A 15,163-nucleotide genomic window follows, 5' to 3' on the forward strand; every position below is an offset into this window, starting at 1 on the left:
GAATGTATTTTATATTAACTAGCTGGAGCATGGGGATTATATAGAAAATGTTTCATTGCTATTTAATGGGATTTTGCTCAACGATTTTATTTGTGTATTTGTTTGTAGTTTTGGTTCACTAATTTTCTTCCTTTTTGTATTAATTACTTACAGTTTTCACTGTGTGTAATAATGAAAGCATTTAAGCACCAGTAGCTACGTGACTCTCCGCCCTTCAGTGATTCCAAGGGACAGCTACAACGGTAGTCAAACGTTATCTTAACTGCTTATTAGCTTAATAACTAAACTGTTTAGTTTTACAGAATATCGCATAGCTGCATTACCATATTAACGCGAATATTTAAACTTTAAACATACCTAGAAGTTTTGTCAATGAATTAACGGCCTTGCCGGTGTCTCAACTGGTATTACCCTCTCGTAGAAGTTGTGTCTCTTCTTTTCTCTGTTCTGAATTCTTGCCTCTGTGAACTTATGTTGAATGAACTGCGCTCTCTCTATAAGCTGTCACTTCTTTCCCGTCGCGGAGGCCTGTGATTGTCTGAGCGGCTGCTCGTAGGAATGCGGTAATCAGTCAGATTTGCACACATCGCATTTAGGAAACATCACAGCACAGCAAAAATAAAACCCCTTGAGAATCAAAACTAACACGTCCCCAGGGTTTATGTGGGAACCACCGGTAAAGTGTTAAATTAACACTTTTGAATTAGTTAAAATTATTACAGTTTTTTACAGTCGCTAACAAGCGTTTGTCCAATCAGTGGTCACATTTTCAAAACTCTAAACACAATTAGCACAGCATCGGACTTTTGTGGCCATACCATTCACACATTTCATGTTGTTTTCACACAATATGCAGTCAATGAACACATTTTCACAATGCTTACATTTTCTTAACAGACCAGCTGTACCTCCCAACAAAATTGTGGATTGTTTTTGTATTATTTACGAATGTTAACACACAACATCCAACAATAGCAAAAACAATATTCCAAACCTTAGATACAGTATAAAAACCTCTTCTTCTGCAATGATATCAGTTCAAAAACAACATATCTCAGCTGATAATAAAAAATTTTTCAATCGCTAACAACATGGTTTGAAGTCCACTGTTGAAGAAAAAAAACATCCAAGTCTAGTTCCAAGTTTGCTGAAGTGGTGCAAGTTTATTGGAGTTCCAGGTCATGGTGAGCCTACCGACACAGAGTGGGTGTGAGACCGGAGACTGACCCTGAATGTAGGGACAGAGCACAGATATACCCTGTCCCCAGGTGTGGTTGCATATTGGTCAGTCGAGGGCAACTTTACACAGGAGGGTAAACTCAGCGGAGGGGCAGAGGTGGCTCCCAGACGTGGTCAGAACAAAAGGACAAAAGGACAAAGGAGTGACACTATAGTCACAGGTAGTATGATCAGGAAACTCTGATCAGCTGGGGAGCAGAGGCAGGAGAGATCAACATATGGCTGGAATTGCCCCAGACGTGTCAATTTCAATGTCCCTTCAAAGTTTACTTCTTCACCACCCAAGACTGGTACGTCTCTTCCTTCCACCCTATTCACCGTTCCTCAACCCCATAGAGGAGTTGTTTTCTGCATGGAGGTGGAAGGTTTATGACCGTCAGCCACATGACCAGATGTCCCTCCTTGAAGCCATGGATGCTGGCTGCAGGGACATCACAGCTGATGATTGCCAAGGGTGGATCCGACATACCAAGCGGTTTTATCCCAGGTGCATCACCTTGGATAATATCAGATGCGATGTTGATGAAAACATGTGGCCTAACCGTGAAGATCGCAAAGATTAGATACAGTAATTTTGTGCTTTTTTTAGTCCCCCCCCCTCCTTTTTTTTTATCTGGGCTTTTTCCTGTTGTATTTTTTGTTCAGAATGCTCTTGTGTGTTTCATGGATATATTTTGTTGCTGTACTGTAAGCAATATTGTAAAACTTTTTCTGTTCTATCATACTGTAAACAGTATTTCTACTGTGCCTCCTGTAGTAAACAGTAAAGGAAAAAAAAATGATTTGCTTTTTACTGGAATGCTTCTGAATGTGAACAATACATGTGGACATACAGTTCCCAACCAAGAAATTTAGTGTAAAAAACAGTGGATTGCATGTTTTGCATGCAAATACCTGTAAAACTGAAGCATAAAAGTCTATGCAGTTTTTGTAATGTCAACAATAGCCAGTACTTTGAAACCTGGTGTACTTTGATTCACTGCATGTACCTTGTGAAGTGAAAACAAGTGTTATTCTTTGACAGAATAATTTCATTTTGAGTCATATTTCCAGTGTTTTGGTATAAAGTTGGTGTGTGCAGAGAAAGATGTGTTCTATTTTGAAATGAAGAGTTAGTATATATTTAACAAAATGTGTTTTTGACAAGAAAATTATCCATTTGGCCAATTGTGTTTTGTAGGCGTGAATTTGTGTTAAGAGTTTAGAAAAAATATCTTTAGTATGGGTAAGCGCTTGTTAGCGATTGAAAAAAACTGTAACACTAGGCACTGCTACCCGAACAAACTCTTATAGTGTAAAATATTACAGTTTTTTTCAGTCGCTAACAAGCGTTTGTCCAATCAGTGGTCACATTTTCAAAACTCTAAACACAATTAGCACAGCATCGGTCTTTTGTGGCCATACCATTCACACATTTCATGTCGTTTTCACACAATATGCAGTCAGTGAACACATTTCCACAATGCTTACATTTTCTAAACAGACCAGCTGTACCTCCCAACAAAATTATGGATTGTTTTTGTATTATTTACGAATGTTAACACACAACATCCAACAATAGCAAAAACAATATTCCAAACCTTAGATACAGTATAAAAACCTCTTCTTCTGCAATGATATCAGTTCAAAAACAACATATCTCAGCTGATAATACCGTTTTTTTCAATCGCTAACAACATGGTTTGAAGTCCACTGCTGAAGAAAAAAAACAATCCAAGTCTAGTTCCAAGTTTGCTGAAGTGGTGCAAGTTTATTGGAGTTCCAGGTCATGGTGAGCCTACCGACACAGAGTGGGTCCGAGACCGGAGACTGACCCTGAATGTAGGGCCAGAGCACAGATATACCCTGTCCCCAGGTGTGGTTGCATATTGGTCAGTCGAGGGCAACTTTACACATGAGGGTGAACTCAGTAGAGGGGCAGAGATGGCTCCCAGACGTGGTCAGAACAAAAGGACAAAAGGACAAATGAGTGACACTCAGGTAGTATGATCAGGAAACTCTGATCAGCAGGGGAGCAGAGGCAGGAGAGATCAACATATGGCTGGAACTGCCCCAGACGTGTCAATTTCAATGTCCCTTCAAAGTTTACTTCTTCACCACCCAAGACTGGTACGTCTCTTCCTTCCACCCTATTCACCGTTCCTCAACCCCATAGAGGAGTTGTTTTCTGCATGGAGGTGGAAGGTTTATGACCATCAGCCACATGACCAGATGTCCCTCCTTGAAGCCATGGATGCTGGCTGCAGGGACATCACAGTTGATGATTGCCAAGGGTGGATCCGACATACCAAGCAGTTTTATCCCAGGTGCATCGCCTTGGATAATCACATTATCGATGTTGATGAAAACATGTGGCCTAACCCTGAAGATCGCAGAGATTAGATACAGTCATTTTGTGCTTTTTTTAGTCCCCCCCCCCCCCCCCCCCCCATTTTATTTGGGCTTTTTCCTGTTGTATTTTTTGTTCTGAATGCTCTTGTGTGTTTCATGGATATTTTGTTGCTGCACTGTAAGCAATACTGTAAAACTTTTTCTGTTCTATCATACAGTAAACAGTATTTCTACTGTGCCTCCTGTAGTAAACAGTAAAGGGAAAAAAAAAATGATTTGCTTTTTACTGGAATGCTTTTGAATGTGAACATTACATGTGGACATACAGTTCCCAACCAAGATATTTAGTGTAAAAAAACAGTGGATTGCATGTTTTTCATGCAAATACCTGTAAAACTGAAGCATAAAAGTCTATGCAGTTTTTGTAATGTCAACAATAGCCAGTATTTTGAAACCTGGTGTACTTTGATTCACTGCATGTACCTTGTGAAGTGAAAACAAGTGTTATTCGTTGACAGAATAATTTTATTTTGAGTCATATTTCCAGTGTTTTGGTATAAAGTTGGTGTGTGCAGAGAAAGATGAGTTCTATTTTGAAATGAAGAGTTAGTATATATTTAACAAAATGTGTTTTTGAGAAGAAAATTATCCATTTGGCCAATTGTGTTTCGTAGGTGTGAATCTGTGTTAAGAGTTTAGAAAAAATATCTGAAGTATGGGTAAGCGCTTGGTAGCGATTGAAAAAAACTGTAACACTACAATGGATTAATTAAAATTATTAACACTGTGACAGTGTTACCCAACAAACTCTTATAGTTTATAATATTAACACTACAATGGATTAATTTAAATTATTAACACTATGACAGTGTTGCCTCACAAACTCTTATAGTGTAAAATATTAACACTGCAATGTATGACAAGAACACCAAGTTGGTGTGATTAACAATAATCACTCCTAAAAGTACTGCAATGAAAAGTATTTTATTTTTTCTTGAACAAGAATTTCAAATGAATTTTGAAGAAAAATGGCGCTTAAAACAAGCCTGTACAGTGACCATGTACAATAGTGCCCAAAACATGAGGTAGCTCTGTAGTTTGCCCTATACAATGCAGCTGTCTGGCACAATATACAAAAATGAGTCTGAAGCACTTGTAGACATCAAAGGGCTTAAAGTGTCTCAAATCATGAGGTCTAACAACTGAAACATTATGCATGTTGTCAACAACACGAAAAGCATGAAAATGCTATAGTCTCCATTTCTGATACCACAAAAAAGACTTCATTTCTCAGAAAAATGCAAATAATCTTCATGAACACTGGCATATCATTAACAAAAACAGTGCAAACAACAAGACCAGTGTGATATTCAATACCATTATGTTTAACCCAAGCTGTCTCATGTATGTCACTTGACATATCAATCAGAAAATGCTCTGAAATCAAATCACCATTTTCAACATCAGTCAGTATTTTCGATTTGACAGGCCGAGACTCAATACCCTTGGCAGACAATGATTCCCAATGATAGGCAACAGCTGGTGTTTCTTTGCAAGGGACTTGGTTTGTTTTGCCTCATACCTCATACTCCAAACATGTACTAAAGGACCAATTTGGCGTATACATTCAGGATAATGGATCATGAAGTGGTGTTTTGGGATTCAATTATTTTGAGGATACAAATCCGTGAATAATCTATGGTGCTCTTCAATAAGATGAATACATGGGGAAAACTCAATGTTAACAATATGTAACAACAGTAACAACAGCTTCTGGTACAACATCTCCAAATATTAATGGCAGGTTACGAATAAGGCATAATGTTTGACTGGCATTCAGCCCAACACTATTTCCAGTACAAAACATGTTTATGTGTGTTGGACGATTCTTTCTATCCATGAAGCTATAGTTGAATGCATATGTTTTCATTAGAAATAAAATTCTGTTTCAAATATTCAAACAACAACTTAATCTCATACTGTGCTACTCCTTCTAAGATATCATGCATTATATCAAACACAAAGTTATCAGATACATTGAAATTAAGTGTTCTCAACCTATTTTGAAACAATATTATTAATTTTCTGTAAACTTCCCAACATTTCTTATAATGAAACCAGTGTTGCCAGAATACAGGACTCCTTCACAACTGAATCATAATCTTTAAGAACATTTCCATAGACATTTAAATATATTAATATGTAAGTTATATATATTAATATATAACTTTATATGGCTATGTTTGCATTATGACACCTTAAAAAGCCAACTATTCAAACTTTACTCACCGGCAGGCTAAGATGTTGACTGAAGACCCTCCAGATCATGATAATTACTATGAATTAAGAGACAACATCACATGAATTTAGACATTTGGAGGAGGCAGTTGAAAGCTAACCCCCAAAACCCACCGGGCGAGTCCGCGACGTGTTGGGTGAGCGTCGCGTCATCGCAAGTAATACGCGGCTATTGTAGTCAGTGTGTCAAACCCCACCGACTCCGCCGTGGTCCGTGGTACCTCAATACTTTACTCTGAAACAGCCTAACAACAGAATTTTAACACTAGTGAATTTGCTGTGATGCAGCCTGACACAGGCACACACACAAAGATGGATTAGGAACAACTAAAAACAATAGCACAAGGTGTTGACCTGTGCTCCAAATTCACTAGATCCCAAACTGATCCAAGTATCTGTTGGATGATCCACAGAGGCCCCTCCCCTCAACCCAAAGGACCTAAATGCCCCCACTAACAACATTCTGTTGTCAGACACCACAGGACACCCTCAGAAGGCCCATGTCCATTCTCTGAAGAGTCACAACTGTTCTGGAGGCACAAGGGAGACCTACACAATATTAGGAAGGTGGTCATAATGTTATGCCTGATTTGTGTATAATGCTGCCCTCAACTGGTGTTGTGTTTACAATATCTGTGATAAAACTACACATGAACTCTACCCTCTTTGTGGTATTCGCAACCTTGTAAGTGGAAATTTCCCAAAAGGTCAGCGTTCACGAGTCATGTACATGACTTCCTATGTCCTAACCACAAGCTCACGAGTTTCACTTGAAGGCAGCGTGAGAGCTAACAGCTTGCAGCTAGTTAGCTTAGCATAAAGAGTGATAACTAACTGATATGTTCAATCATCTCAACTAAATCAGTAAGCGTCTCTTGCTGGAATCATTTGTTGGACAATTTTCAGTAAGGCCAACAAATATCCCGGTATGTAAACCCCAGCAAGACCACAATTTTCTGTACTTCAGTTTTTGTACAGATTAAACATATCAAGAGTAAAGTGAACTTTCAGAGAATTGTATACCAACTGAGAAGGGAATTGTCTTACTCAACAAAGACTCCCTGTCTTTCATCATTCTAAGCAAGTAAATGCCTTCAAGCACTTTCTCCAAAATGTCAAAGTGTTATTTTAAACTCATCGTTTTCTGAAGTCAACCTGAAAGTCGGCATCTATGGCCCAAACCATTTTTATTCCATATATATTCTGTTCAAGTATATTTTAAGGTTTCTCTTTGGTTGCAGACAAAAGTAGATGGGTCCTGATGAAATTCGAAGGAGATTTGCCACCTAATCGACTAGACCACTCCATGTGTTTGTTGCCATGGAAAGTGTGTGGTGAGAGGAAAGGAGAAGATGGGCAAGCCAGCAGCGCAACAGCTTCTGAGATAATACATCTGGCCTTAGTATTTGGAGGAATGCACACTCAGGGTGTCACAGGGATGCCCCGTGACCTCTAATTCAGACAGGAACAATTAACTCAATGCTTGTCCACCTCTAGTCACCTTTACAAACCATCTAGCCGGCAGGTGTCTGAGGTTGGTAATTAGCACAAATTGAAACGGATAAGTTATGTAGTTGTGTTTAGTGCTTTTGTGCCACAGTCTCATAGATGAATTAGAGAACAAAAGTCAGAGCATATGGTGTTTTAAATATCTTTATTTGATTAATTATTTTGGCATTTCTCACCTTTCCTCTAGACTGCACTTGGCCATCCTCCCCTTTGGACTCAGGAACTGCCAAACCAGGCCACCCCCATTAGAATGCCATTTATGGTCCAGTTCCCGGGGGAATGCGCCAAGTGTAGTATGGATAAGGGGGAGTTTTGGGAGATGTTGGTATAAGTATGGATTTTGAGCTGTTGTCTGTCATATTTACTCTTTTGAGTTATATGTATTTTTCACTGTTAACTTATAGAAACATTTTCAAAAGTATGAATTAATCACTGCCAAATGTTAATTGATTTATTAATTGTATTTCCCTTGTGTAGGAGGACCCACGGTCTATATAAGCAGGAGATGGCGTTTCTCTTGGGGGAATTTTAGATGTGACTGGCTAGTAGGCCACAGTGATCGCCATTGCCAGGGGCCCAGATTTGAAGGGGGCATAGCCTAGTGCAGATTTCTGGTTTGACCTTTAGATTTGTTTGTTTGTTTGTTTCTATCTTAGTTAAATGGATTTCAGTTATTTTCTTTTGATTTCATTTTCTTTAGTCTAGTTTTTCTTCAGTTTGGCCAAGCTGACCTGCACTGTATATACTGGAGCATTCTCACTTCTGGGAAAAAGGGAAAATAAAATAAAATGGACTGTTGAATGGTATAGAGCTCTCCTCCTTTTTGCCTTCACCGCTCGACCAACCTTACATAGGGCATCTTACATAATGACTGTAATGTGACTGGTGACATGAAGATTTATATTGAAATGAAATGTATTCTGCTTGCGGAACAGGAAGCAGGAGTGTTAGTTGTTTGAGGATGTGGTGAAAACTGGATGAACTATTCAGTGACCAAACACTTTTCTGTCTTGACTTAACTTATAAATGAATGTTACAGAAGTCGACCAACAGTTTGTATCAAACATTTATTACAACGTCTTTCCAGGAGTACAATGTCCAGATTCAATAAATAACTTTTAGCGTTGCCTGTAAACACACAGACACCCAACTTAATGTACACACAAATACCTGCCTGCCCTCCCATTACCCACCCTACTAAGTCCCTCCCCTTTACAGAATCACATCAGATCTGCATGAGAACAGCAGCAATAAGCCTCATATCTGGGCTGACAAATATCTCCGCCTTCCAGCGAAGAGAACACCTCTCACACACTGAAACGTATTTTAAAGTCTTTCAGAAGATTCAGTGTGGTTGCTTGTTATCACCACCCCTTAATTCCCTACCGCCATGGGCGGACTGGCGTACGGGGACACCAGGAAGTTCCCCGGTGGGCCGGTGGGCCGGGCCATGGGAAACAGAAAAATAAAGGGGGAAAAAAGTCTATCGCAAAGGCCGACAACGTTGTGGTCCGTTGGGGGGCTGGATCGGGCGGCTATTGTTGTGATAGGCTATACCTACGTTCACGTATCACTGCCTATGCTGATAGCCAATCACATTTCGTCCATGTGGGTAAGTCCCGCCCATTTCCTCAGGCTGTTGCAGCTGTCACTTGTAAATCACACTGCGCTAACGGTGCAAGACAGCTTTGGTGGATTGAGAGCCAGTGCTGTCTATTTTTAAATAACATCTTTATTGAAATGGTCTTATTGTTGTAATTATGTTGCCGTATACGGTCCTTTGGCTGACTCTAACCGGCCCACGTAAAGCTTGTCGTATGTTCTCCACAGATCATCCGGACAGGGTTTTTGTTTTGTTTTTTTGCGTGGTGTCCTAAGTTAGCATGCTAATGCTAATACCGTGTTAAACATGCTGTTATTTGGTTAACGGTCACTTTCAGTGTGTCTGTATGTTAGCATGTATGCTAACAGACTGGTGTTTAGCTGCAGTGGTGTTGTCATTTATAGTAGTTTTCTGTTAGCGGTGTGTGCTACCGTGGAGGCTAACAGATTTAGCCCGTTGTCTGCTAACTGGTTACAAAGACGTAGTAACGCTGCTAACTGGTACAGAGTTACTACGTCTTTGTGTCAGAGTCTCCGTTAACATATTTTAGTATTTAATGCTCTAATACTTGTGTCTTGAGCTTTTATTGGTCAACTGTATGAACTTCAGAGCGCCGCGCTGCTGTACCGATACCCTGAGCGGTTGCCATGGCAACAATGAGACTGACAAGTTTGTGAATAAAGTTGGGAGGAGGAGCTAAATGACGTAGCTGTCTGACGCACGTAAAACACCTGCGGGTCAGTTCTGATAGATAGAAAATATTATCTACCCTGATACAGTTATGAGCCTTGAGTTTGACATGTGTGGTTTATGAATGATCATTTATTTAATATACAGTAGTATTAGACAATATAAATATTATATATGGTCATTTAAAAAAACATCATACTAATAGATTAACAGTTAATAAATACATAAACTTGTATATATTTTAGTTCATTGGTACAGATTTCATTTAAGATTTAATTAACTGCACTTTATAAGAGAATGTGTTCATTGTTAATTAAGCATTTCAAGCTATACGTATGACTAATTACTTTCTTGATCATCCCTTTACTAAAAACACCAGCACAAAATAAAACATACCAGTGCTGCAGGCGCAGGAAAGAGTTCAGCCTATTGGCACGGGCCTCCAAGATAGTTACAGTTTCTCATGTGGCCCCTTGAGAAAATAATTGCCCACCCCTGGTATAGACATTCAGTGTCATTCAGTTCTAACAGCCTGGCAAATTGCTCGGCCAAATTTGATTGTATCAATGACCTGTTTGCATTAAAATCACTACATGCTGTAAAATCACCATAGGCTACTGCTGTAATTATTTTACTGTAGGCCACTTAGGGTTCAGGTTAATGATTACAATATGATTATGGTCCAAAACAACATTAAATGCAGTTTTTTTCATCAAGGTACATGAAACTTGTGTTGCCGGCTGGCTGGCGGGCTGGCTCTTCACGCCGCGCATGAAGTGGGCCGGTCTGTCAATGACTCCCGGGCCACTTGCCCCCCCCAGTCCGCCCCTGCCTACCGCTCCTCTCACTATTTGAGTCCCATCAGTTTAATATGTACAGATGCCACTATCAGAGGGTCAAGGGGCGACAGAAGACTTCAAACCTGCCTACAACTCATCTTTGGCTTCGTGTTCACCCTCAGTGCCCTCTGGTGGGGGTCCACCTGCACTGCCGTAAAGCTTGCCGATAATTGGTTGAACCACCTCCTCCAGCTCCTTCTTCTTGGCCTGGAAGTCTTCCAGGTCAGCATCTTGGTGTGACTCCATCCACTCAATCTTCTCCTCCACTGCCTTCTCAATGGTTTCCTTATCATCATCTGACAGCTTGCCACCGAGCTTCTCCTTATCGCCAATCTGGTTCTTCAGAGAGTAGGCATAGCTCTCTAACTCATTACGGGCCTCAATCCTCTCCTTCAGCTTCTTGTCTTCATCAGCGAAGCGCTCAGCGTCTTTCACCATGCGTTTGATGTCCTCGGGAGTGAGGTTCTGGTCGTTTGTGATTGTGATCTTCTTCTTGTTGCCAGTGCCTTTGTCCTCAGCAGTGACACGCAAAATACCGTTGACATCAAGCTCAAATGTGACCTCAATCTGTGGTACGCCACGAGGAGCAAAAGGGATGCCGATCAAGTCAATGATACCCAGCAGATGGTTGTCTTTTGTCAAGGGATGCTCACCTAGATAGAGTCAATAATCAGGCTTGTTAAACATTTCTATATACACACAGAGTCATCAAACAAATATTAATTTTAAATCACATCAACCCCTTACCTTCATAGACTTTAATGGGGACCTCACGCTGGTTATCAGAACCTGTAGAAAAGATCTGGGACCTCTTGGTGGGCACCACAGTGTTCCTGGGGATCAGTTTGGTCATCACTCCTCCAGCGGTCTCAATACCAAGAGTCAGGGGATACACATCCATAAGAACTACCTCATCTACAAAAGAGGAAATTCATTTAGTAAACAAGAAAAACGTCAAGAGCTCAATTCAGTGTAGCAAATACAGTCTACATGTAATCACATACCAGTGTACTCTCCAGAAAGCACTCCAGCCCACACAGCAGCTCCATATGCCACAGCCTCATCAGGGTTGATGCCTCTAGAGGGCTCTTTGCCATTGAAGAACTCCTTCACCAGCTGCTGGATTTTGGGGATACGGGTGGAGCCACCAACCAGGACAATCTCATCAATGTCAGACTTCTTCAGGTCAGCATCTTCCAACACTTTCTGTATGGGCTTCATGGTGGAACGGAACAGGTCCTAGAAATGATAAGACAATATGGTTAAAAGCCTTGTCAAACTTTATGTTTAAAAACTGGGTTGAGTTGTGACAGTTAAACTGATAACCTACCATGTTCAGCTCTTCAAACTTGGCACGGGTCAGGGTCTCAGAGAAATCTTCTCCCTCGAAGAAAGACTCAATCTGAATTCGGGCCTGGTGCTGGGCAGACAGCGCCCTCTTTGCCTTCTCAACCTCACGACGCAGCTTCTGAACAGCGCGGTTGTCTTTGCGGACATCTTTGCCAGTCTTCTTCTTGTACAGCTTGATGAAATGCTCCATGACACGCTGGTCAAAGTCCTCACCTCCCAGATGAGTGTCACCATTGGTGGCCACAACCTCGAACACACCATTGTCGATAGTCAGGACAGAGACATCGCAGAAGCCACCGCCCAGATCGAAAACAAGAATGTTCTTCTCGCTATACCTCTTGTCCAGGCCATAGGCAATGGCAGCAGCGGTTCTATAGAACATAAATATAGAACATTATTATAGAGTAAATATTTTAAATGGCATAATTAATTTCTTTGTCGGATATTTACGCATCATTGATGATTGCAATAACTTTAAGACCAGCAATGGTTCCAGCATCCCTAGTGGACTGGCGCTGGGCATAATTGAAGTAGGCAGGAACGGTGACCACAGCATGTGTGACCTAGGGAAAATAAATAATTAGATTTTATTACACACTGGACATTTAGAATTGTTATATACTTTAAAGGTGTATTACTTTCTTGTGTACTATAGGTTTCATTTATTTTGAACCTTTTTGCCCAGGTAAGCTTCAGCAGTCTCCTTCATCTTAGTCAGCACCATGGCAGAGATCTCCTCAGGAGCAAATTTCTTCATCTGGCCACCACCAATGTCAACCTTGATATCGGGCTCGCTCTTCTTCTCAGTTAACTTAAGAGGAATATACATAAATTAAACCAGTGCATGTCACTGAGAAATTACTCAAAACATCCTTAACCTTATCTTTCACTTTAAAACATGGGGAGTAGAAACTCGCCTTAAAGGGAAAATACTTGACACTGGACATTTAGAATTTTTAAGATGTATTACTTTTCTTGTGTACTATAGGCTTCATTTATTTTGTACTTGTATGCCCAGCAAAGCTTCAGCAGCCTCCGCCATCTTAGTCAGCACCATGACAAAGATCCACTCAGTAGAAAATGTCCTCATCCGGCCACCATTGATGTCTCTCTGGATATCGGGCTTGCTCTTCTTCTCAGTTAACTTAAGAGGAATATACATCAATTAAACCAAGCATGTCACTGAGAAATTACTCAAAACATCCTTCAACCTTAACTTTCATTTTAAACCATCAGGACTAGAAACTCACCTTGAAGGGAAAATACTTGACGTCCTGCTGCACAGAGGAGTCACTCGAAGTATGGCCAATCAGCCTCTTGGCATCAAAGACCGTGTTCTCAGGGTTAGAGGTCAGCTGATTCTTGGCAGCATCACCGATCAGACGCTCACCTTTGCTGGTGAAGGCCACATATGAGGGGGTGGTGCGGTTACCGTTGTCATTGGCAATGATCTCCACACGTCCATTCTTGAACACTCCAACACTACAGGGAAAACATTTTAGAGATTATTATTCAGTGACCTTTCATTTCAAACTTCAATAATTACATCGTCTCTGACATCAAGCTTGAAGTTTCCATTTCTTACCATGAGTAGGTGGTCCCCAGGTCGATTCCGATCACAGTCCCCACATTCTCCCTTTTGTCGCCATTATCAGCAAACACAGTGCCGGTCACCAGCAATACAACCCACAGCAGCTTCATCTTTGCTTTTTGATTCGTGTTCAAATCAGTGAAAAAGACCTGCGGAGAAGAAATCTGTTAAATCGTGGCTGCTCCTTCATGATGTGGATTCAGGCTCAAATCATGGCATCGAAACCAAGGCAGTACAGCTTCTGCTAGTTCCTCCTCTCTCATTGTTACATCCAGTGTCAGAGTGGGGGAGAATATTAACCTATTGCCGACACAGACAGGAATAGTGGTAAACAAATTCATCTTCAATTCTCTTCAAAAAAGAGAGTCTCTTGCAACTTAATTTAGTAAAACTTTAGTTTGCAACTTTGTTGTCTGTGTACTTTCTTGTATGATTATCACAGCCTTCACCAAAAGTGGGTTACAACAGCCACAGATGCCACAACTGATGTCGGTGTTTGGGAAGGCTGCTACTGAGATGGCGAAGTTTAATTTATGAATGTTAACAACTATCAAATTAGAGCTGGAGGTACATGACGTATTTTTTGCATTTGAAAGTGCAGTGTGTTTTCTGATATTGTTAATATTTTCAGAGAGGATTGTATATTGCACAAAATCTTCATGACATATCTGCTATTCCAAATCTTTTGATTTGGATTTTAATGTTTCATGTTATGTATATTTTTAGTTTGTTTAATGCATAAATGTTGTGGCACATACATCAATTTTCCATTGGGTTACAATGAATCATCTGAATACAGTATCTTACATAAAACTCCACTGAAAATCATTCATCACAAATGTGAAGTGGTTTCAGACTTTTGATAGCAACTATTTAGAGACATGATAACAAATGGGCCTGGCTGCTGCTCCGCGAGGTAGAAATAACCTAATGGTCCCTGGTTAATCAAGAAAACCTTGTAAAATAATGCTAAAATCCTGATAGCACAAGCAGTGACATCTTCCCTGCAGTGGCATATAAGGAAATAAATAAAGTCTAATAAATAAAGTGTAAATAAAGTGCATTTATTCTTCTGTACACCTTGATTAAACATCTTCATTGAACACTGTGAAAACTAAAAATGAGGAGATGAAAATCTCAATGAATATTTGACAGCAGATTTTCCAGTCATTCAAATACATGTAACTCAATTGGCTACATTACAACATCTGCCGTGGCATCTCCTCTAAACAGCTGCATAAGCAATGGCATCTCCCCTAAACAGTGGCATCTCCCCCCATACCCCCAAACAGCAGCATCCGCTGTGGCATCTTCGCCAAACAGTAGCATAAGCAGTGGCATCTCCCAACAGTGGCATCTGCCCGTGGCATTGAGGGTGCCACCGAAAATGAGCTTTTCAACCTTGGGGTCGGGACCACGTGGGGTTGCCTGAAATTAAAATGGGGTCGTCTGAAATGTCTAGTAATTGATAAAAAAAAATTACTGATAAAAATATTATTATTCATTCTATATTATAATTATTATTCTTTTTTAAATCATGATTAAAAACACCACACACAATCTTAAACAACTGTATTCTTTCACTTTCACTTTTCATGAATATAAATTGAGTTCAAAGCAAGCACATATCTGTGTGAAGCTGGATTTAGTTTGAGGGTTTCCGCTAGAAAAAATTACGTGACCGGCAGGTTTTCAATTTACCGGACAAATGTT

General features: G+C 40.3%; 1 protein-coding gene across 1 annotated transcript; it reads right to left on the reverse strand.

The window, feature by feature from the left end:
* Positions 1-10,544: 10,544 nt before the first annotated feature.
* Positions 10,545-13,820, reverse strand: LOC311507619 (endoplasmic reticulum chaperone BiP-like). Its single transcript, XM_084572032.1, has 8 exons — positions 13,445-13,820; positions 13,110-13,341; positions 12,533-12,670; positions 12,310-12,422; positions 11,840-12,230; positions 11,514-11,748; positions 11,257-11,424; positions 10,545-11,162 (listed from the first exon to the last, which is right to left on the reverse strand). Exons 1-8 carry the CDS (start codon positions 13,558-13,560, stop codon positions 10,597-10,599), a joined length of 1,959 nt encoding a protein of 652 aa, XP_084428158.1. The 5' UTR covers positions 13,561-13,820; the 3' UTR covers positions 10,545-10,596.
* Between the last annotated feature and the right edge of the window lie 1,343 nt (positions 13,821-15,163).

Source organism: Chelon labrosus, assembly GCF_963514085.1.
Source record: "Chelon labrosus genome assembly, chromosome: 22".
NCBI classification, from domain to species: domain Eukaryota; kingdom Metazoa; phylum Chordata; class Actinopteri; order Mugiliformes; family Mugilidae; genus Chelon; species Chelon labrosus.